Source organism: Lepisosteus platostomus, chromosome 2 (assembly GCF_059453375.1).
Source record: "Lepisosteus platostomus isolate fLepPlt1 chromosome 2, fLepPlt1.hap1, whole genome shotgun sequence".
Taxonomy (NCBI): domain Eukaryota; kingdom Metazoa; phylum Chordata; class Actinopteri; order Semionotiformes; family Lepisosteidae; genus Lepisosteus; species Lepisosteus platostomus.
Window position 1 is genome coordinate 70801413 of NC_142612.1, and position 17033 is coordinate 70818445.

Sequence of the window (17033 nt, forward strand, 5' to 3'; positions counted from 1 at the left end):
TTTTAAACCAGTGTTTGTTTTTTCATGGTGTTACAAGTCAGTCTACTGCATGTGAATTTGTGTGAAATTTGTGTTGATTATTTATTCTTTATGTCAGTTTCACAGGAGTTCATACTGAAAAAAACATCTTGTGTCTTTGTGTGGGCGATGCATATTCTACAACTATGCAAACTATATGTATATACAGTATAGGCTTTTTCTAGTACTGTACCTTGGAAATATATCTAAGATATATTTGTAAGACTACAGTAAAGTACTATATACAGTCCTACTGTTGGTTTTTAGTATAAAGCACATAACAGTATTTTATTCTGATAATGTACCATGTATTAATTATTTCCCCTTATAACGACAGGACTGTATATATTGAACAACTGAGAAAACATACAAAGCCAGGTTGTTTTTAACACATGCATTAAAAACACCATCTTACCATAAAGTAAAAAGACCTTCCCTTCCTTCTTCTCAATTGTGAGCTGGTCTTTAATGAGGAGCTCCTGGTGTTGCCCCTGTTTGATCTTTGCCACAATATTTTCAGCTTCCTGTAAAAGAAAGCAGTGTTAAATAGGTGGGCTGTTCCTGTCTGTTGATGTCATCCAAGCACAATGGATGACGTGCGCTGAAATAAGAAATCATTTTCCCTCTTCGTGTGCATGTTTTCTGCATTAATACTGTGTATTTTACACTTACAGAGACTATGTAAGGATGTCTCTCTGATCTCATGGTGTGGAAGACTATATATAAGATCTCTTTATTAGCCATATACAATTCTCACATTAGTAATTTGTTTTTTCATATACCCCAACTTGCTAGCCGTGAGACACACAGACAGGGAGAGAGCTTGGGGTCAGAGCACAGGGTCAGCACCCCTAGAGAAGGGGGGGTTAAGGGCCTTACTGAGGGGCCCAGCAGAGGAGGATTCCTCTTAAAGCCATGTGATTTGAACCAGCAACCTTCCAGCCACAGGCACAAAGCCCTAGCCACAGTGCCACCACTCCACCCCTATCCCTAAACAGTATCACCCCTATATCAACCATATCAAGTACATAACAGGTCAATTAAAAAAAGCTTCTGTTTAAATCCTAATCCATACAGTTAACAATGAACTTAATGTCTTTCTTCTGAATTGGGTAAGGAATTAATATACAGTAAACAAGATATCAGGAAGATATTGTTTTTTTATGATAATGTATTTCAAAACACATATTAAATACTGTTGACAGAATCTTTCCAATGTGTAAGGAAATATCCTAAACAACAAAAATACCAAATCATAAGCTAGCTCTAAGAAGAACAGAAAGGTACTGTATGGTTGTGTTACATACGTGAGATGCCATTTCAATGCGATAGTTCAAATCTCCCAGCCAGAACAGATGAGTGAATCGATGTGTGATGTCAAAAGGATTTAGTTTCTTATCACCAAGGTTTAGGAAGCGCAGAATACTGATGTAGTTCTGGTTTCGCCTGGCAAAATATATAAAAATAATTTTAAAATGTTGTTATTGCACCAGATCCCATTTTAAAAATATTTTGATGAATATGTCAGGGTGATAACTAGAGTGAAGTATTTCATTATTTCTCTGTGTGTCCAACCTTTACACTTAAGCATTGCCCTAGTTTAAAATAAACACTTTTTCGCTGATCACTATCATCTGTATACTTCCTAGCTTTTGCAATACATTGAAAAATTAGCACAGTTAATGTATTGCTCCATTTATCAAATTGAAGGAAGTCACTTTAATAATTACCTCAGCTTCTTTTCACTCCCAGATGTCAGGTGACTATTAACAAATCCAAAGGATGTTCCATTGAACATAAAGGAAACACCTACTGCTCCCTTATTGCCTGGAAAAATTAAACATAAAAATAGTACATATGTATGTACTGTATAAAAAGCGGCCATCTTTTTAAATAATACTTTTTATTTTTAGGGTATTTTAGTTGTATGTCACAATGTGTTTGACACCAACATAACCACAAATACAAACTAAATTAAGCACAATTTCACTTCTAGGCCAAGTACACAAGTGTTTACATTCACAAAAAATATAAAAATATTAATTCCTCAAATAGCACGCTTACGGTTTATCCATCAACTATGGTACATAATTGGAAAATCTAAGATAAAGCAGGAAATGAGAGACATTTCTAAAGAATATTGAATGATTCTTCAAAAAAAATTAGATTCAGTGTGTTTGAGGTCTATTTGTTTTAGCAAATATTATTCAAGCAACTCCGAAACACTAGTTGTTGAGAATTCTGAGGTATAATGAACAGGTGAGAATACAGTATACAGGTTTCTCTTGTACTTTAACCTTAGGTGAATTATCAGATATGGACTAAGGGGTTGTTTCTGTGAAGTTCTCCCAAAATATCTAGAGCTTTCTTTCAAATCTTTCATTATGTACAGTATGCCTACAACCGTAAAGAAACTTAAACTGCCCTTCCAGGGGATGAAGAAAGTATTTTGAATAGAATTGGAACAGCATCGTGTGCACACATTCTTTAGAATTCCTCTGCTAAATTTGTGGTTAATGTTATAGCCTGCATTGGAAAGCCAACAAGCTGAAAGGAAGATGAGCAAAGCTCTGTAGCTTCAAACCTGCACTTACCGAGTGCATTGGCAATCCCTGTCTTGACACTATCAGAGAAGATGTGGCTGATGCGGTTCTCATGCTCTGGCTTTGCCAGAACGACAATGCGAATGTTCCAGAGCGTGTGGTTGGCAATCTAAACAAAAACATTTTGAAGATTAAGATGCACATCAGATGGGCGATTTCATTCAGATTGGGAAAATATCGTCACTGCTTGCATGTATACTGTAGCGCATTCACAATTCACATCAACCTCATGCCTTGTCACAACAGCTCTCAAAGCACTTTCGGTTATGACAAAGGAAAAAAAAGATGCATGGCACATACAGAACAGTCGGCCTTCACCAACATAAAAGAAAATAGGAAGAATATATAAAAATAAAAAACTAAGCAAAATCTGTAGTGTAATATATACACTTTAGGATGTACTTTCTACTTTTAATACAAGAAACAAAAATACAACAGGAATTTTGTAAAGAATATTCCGTTCTAATTGAGGTTGTTCCCATGAAGTGGTACAGTATCTTACTGGCTTGAAGTTGATGCTGGTGACTTCCCTAAGGGTGGTTTTGATAGTTTCCATCCATTCCCTTTCCCCAAGCGGATCCTCCTGAGTCCCAATAACATAGATATCATGTGGGATGTGGTCCGCTGTGTCATCTCGTGTCTTTCCTTGTCCTTTCGACTTGAACCAGGATGTAATATTCCCAGGAGGACTGGCATTGCCTGTTAAAAGTGATCTCACATACAATTTCCATTCCAGAACATAGAACAATTTCACTTTCGTACCATTCTAGAACAGTGGTTCCCGACCACAGTCCTGGAGAAACACAGTGACGATTTTCATACAATAAACCCTCCCAATCTTAAGTGTTAACGGATGACTGAAATAACCTGCTTGCACAAGTTCACAGATATGCCACAAACAGAAAACTGGAAGCAATTACCCTGTGATTAAGAATCTGACTGGTGTAAAACCCAGAAGAGATTATATTCCTCCTGGACCAGGGTTCTAGGGTTTCCATTTTTGTTCATTTTATACTGCATGCTGCTCATCATGAAATCTTGATAGTTAATATAATTTTATTGCTGAAATATGCTCAGATACATGTGCTATAATTTCATAATTCAGTCCATTTTGATAGAATTCATTGCTGTTTCTCTCGAAAAGTGAAATTTAATTTAAATCTATTAAACACCTTTGAATAGGCTTTTATATATTTTACTTATGCTTGACTGAAAGACGCTATGAACACAATGACATCGCACACGATATATTTTGATTTTCTTTTGTAAAATAGCTTTGATTTACAGGACCATTTTTGTTCTTCATAACATTTTCAAACGCATAGTAAAATCGAATATTGTGATATTGCCCATGTCCACAACCCTAACAATTTTAATGTTTAAACACAAATGAAATTTTAAACAGACGTTCTGGAACAGGTCAAGATACAATATTGTCCACTTCTGTTTGCTTAAATATCTTCTAGCTTACTCGATTGGACATTTCTTGTTTTGACATCTCATCATCCACTCCATCTTCACCCATGCTGCAGGTCCCTGGCTCATTCCTTACTAAACAGAGGAATGGTTTCTGATGGACCCATTCATATGGATGGGTTTTTGGTTCCTAGGCCAGGTGAATTACCCTGATGAAACTCTCTATTCAAATCACTTCTGTTCTGCTTCACTTTTCCACTTTGATCACGGTTTGACTGACCTAGCGAAAAAACATTTTGGCATTTCTAGCTACTGAATGGTTCACATTTTCACTTGTAATTTTTTGCTTGTTTTGATGAAAGAAGCTTTGTCAGCAGAAAGACAAATTTGGTAGTTAGTTGTGATGGAGATCCTCACCCATATTCCAAGTGCCTATGAAGATGGTTATCATGTCAGGCTCAGCCTTATTAGAGTGTTTATTTTTCATCTGCTGAAGAAGCTGACAGAAACCTTCTCGTTTCTGAAAAAAAAACAACAATTATTTTTCTAAAATAAAAAATCAAACTAGAAGCATAGAATTGTATAAATATATATACTATATAGAAACAAAAGGAAAATGTAGATTTATTACTACTCCTAATACTATTCACAATTGAAACCTCACCTTTGAATCTTCAAAGACATACTCTTTCCTTTGAATCTTCTCTTTCTCTGTTTCCATGACAATCACAAGCTTATTGGGGACTTTCTGTGACTTCACAAGCTGTAAGACTGCACATAAATGAGGGATATGAAATTCCTGATGAGCTGAGTTTATGTCCTACAAATCTGAAAACCTGAGATTGAATTACAGTACTTTGTGGAGGCCATTTGAAAAACAATGGTGTTGTTCTCGATTTTCAATAAAGGTTTTAATTAAGTAATGTTTCTGGTCTACCCTGCTCAATCTCTTACCAAAATGACCCACGCCAGAAGTAATCAGTTAGAAAATTGATGTTTTTTCTGACCATTGGTGTTCATTTTTTATTTCGATCAATTGTTTGAGGGAACAAACCAAAAGAAATGTTATGTACCACAGTGTCCCTTTGAAAGCAACTAAATAACCCAAAGTTTCCAACTTGATTCATGTTGTTGACACCAATGAAAAATGGCTCTAAGATCTAGTATTCACAATATTTTTCAAAAGGAAATACCAGTTTTAATGATTCTGCTACTGTGTATGTCCAGATTCCAAATTGGTCTAGACTGAGCTTCTGTGTAGGATTAGAAGAACTGCTGAAACTATTTTTACTTTGATGCAGGTGCTTATTTCACATAGCATTCAGTCATGGTCTGGTATCTTATTTACTGTTTGAACTCTTTCAAATATGGCAATGTCACATTTACTAAGAGAATAACAGAAGTGAAATGTAAAAAATAAACATTATGAAGCTTATGCAGAAATCAATTTTCTATGTTCATAAGAATGTGTGATCTTACTTTTGTTGTGCACGACATACTTGTCCTCTGATCCTTCTTTGGACTTCTTAAAAATCACTTTCCCAGTCTCCACATCCACCTTCAGGTACATTTTTGTTGAAATACCAAGCGAATCTGATTTAACCTGCAAAAATGCTTAAGGTCACACATCTTATCTTTATTTCTCATGAGGCTCTCCCAAAATTTGAAAATGCAGCTGTAAGCTCTTCAGAGGCATCCCCTTCTGTGAAATAGGCTTACCTGTTTTAGGGGTTTTATGAGGGTAGAGAGTGATATATTAATTTTCATGTGGAAAATCTCATGAAGCTTTTATTTTCCATTGTCACTTTATTAAAACAAAGAACCTTACAATGTTGCACCATGAACAATAGTCTGGGCTGGATGAAGCTTATTTTCGTAAACCTCAGCTTTGAAGCACATTGGTCTTTTGTATTAAAAAGTGAAATAAAAACAGCAGAAAGCTATTGGACCCCACATGATTCAACAAGAATTATTGTTTAAGACATATTTTGGCTTCTAAGAAAAAGAAAAGCTATTATACAGAGAAGACAAATATCTGAATAAAGTCAATAAGATGAGAAATAATCCAAACACAGTCACTACATGGGCCTTTGTTTAATAAATGAACCATGTAGTTTTCTTTCATGCTGCTGGCTATTTTGGTCACAGTAACCAAATCTCTCCCTTATCTCACACATAATGATATGCTCTTACTTGCTCATGTTTATCAGATAATATCTCAAAACATTAGCCGGCCTTATTCCACTTATTTGCATTTATGTTTGCAGGAAAATGCTTAGCTGAATGAACGGATCACAGGCAATGTTTATGCCTGTGTAATAGGCATCTATTCCTTAGCCCACTGCTTTAAGCAAAAATGGACACCTAAAACTGTCTGCTCCAAAGGAATAATAAATATCAAAAATATATAATAAGATGTTGGTATGATCGCCATTGGGGTCTTTAAAAAGAAAATATCAATCATTGAAGACTCTTATACATTACCTCAAAGGTAACAGGAGGTATTAATGATTTTCTGTGGCCTCCATCATATCCCACAGAGTCAAACACAGCATTCTTTGTCTAGAGGACAAAGGTGAGAGGTTAACAGAATGGTGTCATGCATGTTGTAGTGGCCAGTCTGAGTGTGAAAGTGAGATAAAAGTGAGTAGTGGTCTGTTTAGTTCGTATGGGCCAGTGTTAAAATGTTTTAAGAAATGGGGATATTGAAAGAGGATGTTGATGTGCTCTCTATTTTCTTTAAGCTTTCACGTTCTAGCACATGTTCTGGATGTATGTTGAGTGAAATGTATAGCACTTGGAGATGTTTTACAGTTTATAGAGGGAGGATCCACAATATAGAAAAGCACATGCATGATAGAAGATTAGGAACACATACTGTAGCATGCATAAGGAGATGTGTCCTTATCCTAGTCTAACATATTACATATCATATAGGGAGCAGGAAGCTGGTTTCTCATGAATTTGCGTGCCTGAACTACATCCTTGAGATAAATGTTGAATTACCGAACGTTATTCGACCTAATATAAATATTATAAGGCTAGGATTGGTATTCTGTGGTATTTATATTTTTTCTGTGCACAAAATACCACAGTAGAACATCAGCCTTTTCTTGTTTAATTTGTATATTTTAAACAGTTTATCCAAATACAGCTTTTAAATGAGGAATTTAAAAATATTATATTTATTTTAAATACATATTTATTACATATATAAATATATAAGAATTTTCTAAATATAAATATTCCAGAAACATAATGATTTCCCGTAGTCTCCATCATATCACAAAGACAAAGAAAACAAAATGTACATTACATTTACATTACATTACATTACAATACAAAATAAATTCTGTAAACAACATCTGTTTGACAAAGCAGCACTGTAGACTAAGGGTGAATAACCCCTATTTTTTACCAAAGGAAAAAAGTATCTCTCCCATAGCTGCTAAATTGATGTATTCAAGGCAGTTTTAATTCTGCAATTAAATCAGAAATGCATGCATGCACAAAATAAATAAACAATTAAACAACAGTAGCAAAAATATTAAAAGTATCAAGTCTAACCATATGCCACCAGAATAGAAATTCTAATGGAAAACTATGCTGGGGTTTATTACCATCTCATTACAGTTGTTTAACTTGCAGTCAATAGTTTTTTTTATCATTTTAGCTGTGGAGGGCTGGAAATTAACTTTAAATAATTACCTTGTCTTCTATTGAATTCAGCAGTTTCATTATTTGCTCAAGCTTAGAAGAAATGGACACTAGACTGGAATCTGAAGAGGTCTAGAATTGAAAACAAAACATTACTCAATACTGCACATTGACATGCTGGGTAAAACAATTGTTGAAATATCTAAGCATCGCAAATGTTTCAGGCACAAGTTTCTTCTGGCATTTGTGATAACAAGCTAAATCATATCTTAATTGGCTCACATATGTCTCTGTGCTCTGCATTTTCACACCGCAACAACACACACTTATTTTCATTCAATATGAAAATTATATTCAGTATAAACAAAACTTCATAGACAAATGAAATCATCAACAATTTATATCACTAATTTATATTAGTAATTTTTTCGGTCTTACAATCATATACAGTAAATGATAGCTTTGTTGTCACGTGTTGGAATTTAGCCTTTTAGAAAGTTTGTCAAAATGGTAGAGTTAATCCTGGAATTTCTCCATTAAACCACAGATGGATCCTCTTTAACCCTCTCCGATAACTTAATGAGTTTATTTTGCAGATATTTAATTGTTGTCTTAGATACACTGAATCATACACTTGTCCTGATTCAGCTTCTTGGTACAGTATGTGTTGTGTCTTTGTTATGTTTCACAAAAACACTGCCTTCCAAAAAGCATTCTGTATTTTATCAAGATTGATTGTTCAGGGTAACAAGCAAACTCTGCCAAAAAGTTCATGATAAAAATAACTCTCTAAGTCTTTCTTTAGTGTGTATCATTTTTAAACTTTGCTACCTGATTCCTCAAGCGTCCTGGGCCAGGTGAGAGCTGTTGATCCAGAGCCTTCTGAAATAGCTCCAAAGTAGGCAAAGTGCGTGTAATTTCACTGTAAGTGAAATAGGTATATACAGTAAGTGGAGCTTCATTCTTTTGTGTGTTCTATATTCCATTATATTCCACTATCCATTACATAATGCAATAATAACAATTATTTTACTTAATTTTGGATTCCTATTTTTAGGTTCTACTTTTTGGAAGAAGTCCTAGTTAATTCACATTAAGCAAGATAATGCCAAAGCTCAACTAAATACTTCTAAATGTACAGGACTTCAAACTACTAATACCACTGATCAGAAACAGGTGGTAAAAAGGCAGGTATTCACATGAAACCTCTTTCGCAAACCTCATTTTATTCGTGGAAAACAGCAATAAATACACCCGCCTATTGAAAATGGCAATATTGTGGGTAGCCTTTCTTACTACTTCAGCTCAACTGCCATTTTCCCCTGCTGTGGTTTTACTAAGACTGCATAGATGAACAGGCAGTCTTGCAGTTGAAAACCTGTAAATGTGTCCGTGTGAGTGTGCGCGTGATCATGCAGGAGACGTTTTTCCTGCTCTGAAGAAAACAGACAAAAGATAACGCGCCACATGTTACAAAAGGACTATAAGTATGCAAATTTCTATACAGAAGAGATAAACGTGATTACCTGTTCAGGTTTTTACAGAGCCCATTGGTTAGCTTTTTCAGATTGGGAAGGGTGGGATTACCATTCTGTACGAGTTCTGCATCAAGGCAAACAGAAACCTTAAAGTAGTCTTGGATGGATTTTAGGTGTTCTTCTGGTATGCTGGAGTTGACAGTACAGTGGGAAAGAAGAGGAAAGAAATTTAACTTTTGTGTTATCAATACAACGATCGCATTGGCTCAGGAGACATTTGTGTCCATTGAGACATGTGAGACATTAGACATTTGTGTACTTTCCTTGGGAAAGCAAGGTGGATGCTTGACTATGAAGCACGAATACAGTACATTTAATATATGTAATACGTGTGAAACAAAAATTCTTTGGCTTTTTTTAGCATTCTGACATGGATTGGCATGGATGTAATGGACCAAGATTGGAGACTAACTTGCTGGTGTCCTGGTGCTGCAGTCTCTGTAAGAACATGTCTGAAATGGACGGTCGGACAATCTCTGAGCCTTTTGAGGTATCGCTGGCAGTTTCCCTGTTCTCGCTGGTCGATGGCAGGGCAATAAAGTTTCTAGGTGGAAGCTGTGGAGGGATGTTTATAGGCTCTGCAGAATAAAAGTAGCACACACTAAGACAATCAAATATTCTGCATTTCAGAATTCTAAAAAAAACTGGCTTTAAAAAACAACTTTTTTACCTTGCAAAATAAGTGTCCTGTACATCCTGAATAAAGCAACATTACGTTTGTTAAAGGAACCTACAGTATGTCGCTTGATTTGTACATAACATCTACTCAAAATGATATATTTTTTAAAGGTGTACATTTGGACTTATATCTGTTTATATCTGCAGTATATTTATGCACCGTTCTGTAAAGAGTGCACAAAAAGCAAATACTTCTTAATGTTGGAGCTTGTACGATGCTGTTCCATGGCACAATGCCCACCTTTCATTTGCAACCCTTCTCACAGTATGTTTCATGTGTTTTCTAATCCCCAAGCAAGTGTGCACATTTTTACCAGACTCATCCTCGGGCTCCTCCGCTCTCTCCTCCTCCTTCTGCACGGGGTACTGGAGGTGCGTCACCAGCCCCATGTTCTCCTTGTAGTAGTGCTCCACTAGATCGCTTATCACAGAGAAGAAGCGGATTGGCACTCCCTCTGATGCCTTGGGATAAAGCACAATAACAGGCGGATGAGGCTGACTTGTCTCACTGTCCCAGAAACAAGATTGAACCTCCATGAGATTGCAGGATGTCCTGTATTTGGATAAAGGCTATCTGACCAATGGGAAATATGTAAAACAAATGTTGAGCACATACAAGGGAGATGAGGGTTTCTGTAGAAGCTAGAGCAGCCAAATAAAGCAGCAAACACTGGGACTGAAATGTCCTCATCCATAAAATTCTCTTTCCAGCACAACAGCAGTGTTTCTGCAGTGAACACATGGATAAGTACAGCATCCACATTAAACCTACGCTTTTATAGAAGGTGCACTTTAGATAGTAAGCATCCCAGCTTTGTACTAAGAAAGGTTGGTAGTGTCAATACAGATTAATATGCACAGAATATAGGCTGTTATCCCTGACACATATACATTATAGCAGAGTTTTACAAATTAAGTCACAAAATAAAGTTTGCTTCTGATGCAGAAAAAATAAAGGTCACATATTGTCTTTCACAGTTGATGTGTCTAAAAAGTCACCCCACCCAACCTCTTGAGAGAATGTCAAATTGGCTACTTTTTATGACAGAAAGGTTTGTATTTTCAGTCTGAACTGAGAAATGTAATGGCGTTGTTTGTTGTTGTAAAGATTGACATATTTAATTTGAAGTTTTCTCCAAACCAGATCTGAAAACTGTGAGAGAGACAGTCCTACAGCACTGCAAGGCCAATAAGTAAGGAACTAGAAGCTTTTTTAATAGCATGACTTTCCATCTAGTGATCTCTGACTGTAAGAGGAACCTTGTGGATTTCCTGACGCCTACGCAGAGGGATAATTTAAAATACCCCTGCATAACTGCAGTGACCAGAAAGAGGAAGAAACATCAGAGATGTCAAAAGAAACGAAAGCCCTTGCTGAATCAACTTGTTCTTGCACAGAGGACTTAATTATGTTCAGTGAATAAGGTGGAAACAAGGCTGAGGTATCATAAAAATGCCACATCAGTCACCTTTTTATGAAAAACAGCCCTGTTACTTTAGTCTATGTTGAGATGTATATTAATCACATACAGTAATTATCATTAAAGAAAGAGGTCTTTGCTTAAAGGAGGATCTTGTTCTTTTTACACCAAGACTACTGTTCAAAAGGTACAGTTCTTCTTGGATTACCCGCATCAGTAAATTGAGACAGGTAACACAGCAGTTAAACATAATTATAAATGCTTAACAAACAACATGCTAATACTGCTCATGCATTTCTAAAATATTTACATATGAGAACAATACTTTTTCTTCCACATTATTGACACTGTATCATTGCTCCATTAATATTTTATAGTTTAAAAGGCTTTAAAAGGGAAATTTGCAACTGATCCCTCAAGAGCTTTTTCAGTGTGGGATTCATTCCTCACAGTTTAAGACATTTTGGCAGCATTTTATTTTAGTTGCACATTAAAAAGGCATGTATTAGTTCTTCCAACTAACATTCCAGTGTTATAAAACATTAATCATTTTTAAACTTTGTGTGAAGTATCTTGAACTTCCTGGAATGAGATCTTCTAAAATAGACGTAAAGCTGAATGTGGCAGCAGACTGATGGTGAGCTCTTTTGACCTTGTGGGTTTGACCCTGGTTGAGACAGTACAGTTGTATGTAAAGCAAAGAACTTTGCTCAGGCTGCTTTAGTAAAGCACCCAGCTATATCAGTGGTTTCAAATATAATTTCTTTTCAGTAAGGTGCCAGTCAAATAAATTAATTAATTACAGTAGGTTTTATTTGCAGTTTTTACTCCTTATCAATAAAAAAGTCTCTCTAACTGATTAGAACTATAATATAAGTCTAAAATTAGACATTTACAATTGACAAACTACTATTCAACAACGTTTTTTCAGGTATTCTATATATTTCAGCTTGGGTAGCATAAAACACACCTTCTGTGTATCCCTACACTTTATTGAACCAGGTAGTCAGGCCAATCTCAAATTTTTAGGTCTGCCTTTTTTTTTAAATAAAAAAGAAATTGTTCAGTGGTGTGGTGTTAGCAGGGGTTTGGAGAGAGAGGGCATGCCCTGGAGTGTCCTTGCACCCTATGTGCTCAACTAAAGACTTCCTAGCTTACAATGTGCCCAACTATCCTCAATTTATACTGTTTGCCATAAATAGCAATAAAAACATCTGCAAAGTCATGTACAGTAATATAAGAAGAATTCTAAAAGAAATCTATCTGTTCTTTCAAGAAAATAAAATATTCAAATTACAGATGCTGTTTAACAAGCTCATGAACATAATTACGTTAGTGTTGCATTGAAAATAACTTTATATTTAAGTTACGGGTTTAACCATTTGACAGGCATTAAATGCAGAGGGACAAATATTAACTGTAGCAAATTCCACCAGTTTCCTGTTTACACAATTTCTAATATATAAAATATACAGACCAATGTACAAAAGACAGTCTGCTTTCACACTTCATTGTGTTTATATCTTTGTATGATAGTTGTCTCTCACACTGATATGACCTTTTATTATTCTGTGGAAGCCAATGGAAACTTCAGATGCTCATCTTTGTTAAGTTCACAACTCACCAATATACAGTATGTAAAATGTAGTCTGCAATAACATGGGCAGAACATCCACAGAATACACTGAGTGAGTACTGGACAAACTGAGTTTTGGACACTTATTACATCACTTCCATTTCTACATCAGCTGCTGTAGTGTACATATAGAGTACATCTGTATCTGAGGGATCAAAATATTTCTGGAAAAATAGAAGCATGCATTTTTGAAGATTTCTCTGTGCCTGAAAAAAGACTGTACTAGGACATCATATGAAACAATCAAGCTGAAAGTTAAATTCTTTTAAAGTGACAATAATGCATTGAGGTTCATTTTCTTAGCCCTAGGGTACAGGGTTGAGTCATTTTCAAAGCTTTGCAATTTATTTTACAAACCTTTTTATGTTATATGTTTTGGGGTTATGGAAATCCCCAATGAAAGAATTGTATATAATAGAAATAATAAATAATAATAATTAATAAATATAATAAAAATATCAGCTTTTAGGATGATTCCCCTTAATTATCTCTTTATGAGGCAACGTTAATAAGAGCAGTGTTTAGGAGATTAACCTTTAAAATCTAATCATTTATTTGTAATCATAAAGAGTAATCCTTTACACAGACAAAATATTGTTTTTTTTAGCTTTTTAAGTTTGTAGCAAATTGCTAATAATCAGTACAACAAGAAGCTGATTTTTGGCAGAAAACTGCTATATAATTGTTACATCAGCTTTGACAATCTAGACAGACATGGGCAGAGATACAGTTTCAAAATAATCCACACCAAACAGACTTTTGCATCTTGGTAGAACATCAGACAAGTTGTATGTATTAACTATAAAAATGTTCAGTCAAAATTATACATATTATATTTTTGATAATTGTTTATCAAAACATACATTTTAACATGCTGTTAAAATACATTTTTAGAGCAACAATTTTAGTTTCACTTTTTTCAAGGTTACTTGCTTCAGATAGGTTTTTCTTGTTTTTTTTAAGCCTAAGGCCATGATTATATCAAAATACAGCCATCCACCAAGAGCAATTTGCATACTCAGTATTTTATGGCCGGTTCTGGAAGATCCAGGCTTCTTTCATCCCAGCAGAAACTTTGTAATTGATGGGTAGGTACACTTTTTTGCTGTAAGCACTGAAATTGAATGACCTTTGTACTGTGTAAAGCAATTTGAGAAGCTTCTTTTAAAGATGATGATGATTATTATTAAAAGCCTTTAAAACATTCTAACATATTTTTGCAATATTATTGGTTTAATAACAGCGAAACACATTTGGTAGAAAACTACAATGCGCGCAAATTAGCAGTGCTTAAATATATTAGGAGTGAAAAAAAACAAAAAAAAATTCTAAATTTCATATAGAATAGTTTGATTTTTAAGAAATAAATGATTGTTATAAACCAGCCTGAGCCTGATGCTCTGCTATATGCAAAGCACGGTCTTAGTTATCAGATTTTTTATTTGAGACTGCAAAAGCAGAACTACTTTTACACTGAATAAATCGTTTTTAAAAATAGAAATACAAACTCGCTTAAACTGCACCTGTGAGGCAGCTTTCATTTTATGTCAAAAATATGAATAGGTGGTTAGTCTCCTTTCAAATTGTGTGGAAAGGCTTCTTTCTTACCTGAACAGAAAGTTTTCTTTCTTCATTTGGCAAGATTCTGTATGTGTACACACAGTTCTGATATCTATAGATATAAACAAATAAGAGGTCTTTTGAATAGATGGCATACTTAACAAACAGTTTTAACACGTAGCTGCTGAAAGTTAAATATAGCTTTGTGTATGAGGAACATGTGGGGAATCAGGGACCAGATAACCAAAATAATAAATAAAATGATACCAGATAACATCAGTCATATAAAAGTATGGAAACAGGAACAAAATGCTTGCTATTTACATTTATGTACAGTACATATCGTGGCAACCCTGGATATTCATTATTCCTGAAGAGTTTTTAAAGTGAACAAATCAGCAATCTGCACTGCACACATTTTTTTACAGTAATGAAACTTTATGCAGCAGTGAAATTGAAAATACGAAGCAATAAGAGAAAACCAAATCATATCCCCCGGGGTCTTGTCCCTCCAAAGGCTTCGTCTCAGGTTTCAGGTGTGGCGTGTCTGTGGGCTGATTCTATAACAAGCATGTCCCAAAGATGAGCCATAACGTAGCTTGCATCCTCTTACATTGCTTGCAAACTCATGCTCTCACTCCAGGGAACCAAATCCATGATTCCATTTTACACATTGTTTGTTCCGACATCCTATCAGATCCGACAGGACATAGTGCCTGATTCACTTGACCTTGATCTTTTGAAGGGGAGGAAGAAAAACCCTTCATTGTGTCAGTCTAAATGTCCACTCTCTCCTGGTAGCCCAGCAGCTCAGACTATACACGTTACATCCTCTTTTTGTAATCAGAGGAAGCCTTTGAGATACCGCATGGAAAATGTGAGCAAACCTACATAGTATCTGGTCTTTCTGCTAGTGAAACTCAGCCCCTGGGTGCTGTTCTGTATGTAGAGGTCCGTATTTATTTTTAGGAATCAAAAACCTGGTTAACCTTACAGATGTTCATCTTTGCATTTCTGCAACGTGACTTTTTTTTGCTTGAATTTCTTATTCATAAAGTCATAAAGTTTGTCATTTTGGTAATAGAATATTACGATGTAGTGATCTGGATTTTGACAAACACAGTGGGGCTTCATTCTTTTATTTTTCAAATATAGCCCACACAGCACCACCATGACTATACCTTTCTTATTTGCATTCTGTATTACAAAGCAAAACCTTCTTAACCAATTTAAATATACATAATGTAAGATTCTGAACGTAATATAAGCAATATAAGTTTCTGCAATGCCAACAGCTACAATTATTTCAGCAAAAAACTATAGAACATTAGTGCATTTACTGTACAAGAATTTGAGCCATATAAGAGATTAGCAAAGCAATCTTTGGGTCATGATTACTGAGCAGGGAACTTTGCTAAGATGTGGCACATGGCACCTCTATGAACAAAACATCATTGTTCAACATATTCAGAACAGGAGGCACTTCTTTACCCAAAGGTAAAGCAAGCTAAAACAGCCATATTGTTGCAGTCAATAGCCTGGCGTCTTTCAAGAAACAGCTGGATGAGAAATTCAGATCAATTAGCTGCCAAATGGACTACAGTGCTGAATGGCTTCCTTATGTTTGTAACCTCTCTAATGTTCTTATTAAATGTAAGCCTAAGAAACGGGCCCTGATGTTCAGTGGATTGTGCTGTTTGGATGTGTGTCAGACGCTTTGGAAAGCTTCTACATGACGCCATAAAGGTGTTTACAATACTTAATATAACAACATCATGGTTGGTAACTGAATTTAAACTTAATGGTTGCATTGTAAACATCCTTTTTTGCTCATCAACTTTAAGAAACAGACATAGGTTTTATGTGGACACATCTACATGACGGAAAGTTGACACAGTTGACGTGGAAAAGCAATAAAAAGCTAACAGAATGTTAGGGCTAGCTTACAGGTGTAAATTCTAAATAAGGGGATTTTCTGTTAAAGTTTTGCATTGCATTAGCATGACCTCATTTAGAATATTGTGTACAACTTTGGTCATGTAAAATGCTGCTGAGGAATCAGTTCAAAAAGAGAAAAAATATATATTTTTAATTTAAAGGACAGAGTTAAAGAACTTGACTTTGTTCTCTCTAACAGAAAAAGGAGAACTGATTCAAATATGCTCTAAATATTGTACTCAAAGGCATTGACGAAGTGAATGCTTACAGTATGCAGGTTAAGAATTAATAGCGAAAAACGAGACAGAGGACGTTGTGGAAACTCTGGGGAAGTGCTTTTAAAACTGAGAATGAGAGACACGTTTATACAGAAAGTATTGTGGGAGTCTGGAACAAGCTTCCCAGCCATGTTATTGATTATAATCTGACTTATTTGAAGAAATGCCTGGATGTTATCCTTGAACCAATTAGACCCTGGGTACCAAATAACCTTGTTGAGATAAATGACCTTCTTTCATTTTTAACCTTTCTTATATTTTTACGTGTGTGTGTCAGAGAGATAAAGAGA

General features: G+C 35.3%; 1 protein-coding gene across 3 annotated transcripts in view; it reads right to left on the reverse strand.

The window, feature by feature from the left end:
- The window catches only part of inpp5d (inositol polyphosphate-5-phosphatase D), a 34706-nt gene that overhangs the window by 15138 nt on the left and 2535 nt on the right, over positions 1 to 17033 (reverse strand). For 2 of the 3 annotated variants that reach the window (XM_088616643.1, XM_088616642.1), the window contains exons 2-16: positions 14576 to 14639; positions 10225 to 10372; positions 9645 to 9810; positions 9221 to 9361; positions 8526 to 8616; positions 7746 to 7826; positions 6522 to 6599; positions 5517 to 5640; positions 4702 to 4808; positions 4455 to 4557; positions 3124 to 3320; positions 2613 to 2730; positions 1749 to 1845; positions 1326 to 1464; positions 434 to 542 (exon numbers count right to left, since the gene is read on the reverse strand). In XM_088616643.1, coding sequence (XP_088472769.1) covers positions 434 to 542; positions 1326 to 1464; positions 1749 to 1845; positions 2613 to 2730; positions 3124 to 3320; positions 4455 to 4557; positions 4702 to 4808; positions 5517 to 5640; positions 6522 to 6599; positions 7746 to 7826; positions 8526 to 8616; positions 9221 to 9361; positions 9645 to 9810; positions 10225 to 10372; positions 14576 to 14639 — 1763 coding nt within the window. The remainder of the gene's footprint in view (positions 1 to 433; positions 543 to 1325; positions 1465 to 1748; positions 1846 to 2612; positions 2731 to 3123; positions 3321 to 4454; positions 4558 to 4701; positions 4809 to 5516; positions 5641 to 6521; positions 6600 to 7745; positions 7827 to 8525; positions 8617 to 9220; positions 9362 to 9644; positions 9811 to 10224; positions 10373 to 14575; positions 14640 to 17033) is intronic. The other variant, XM_088616645.1, reaches the window with a different exon arrangement.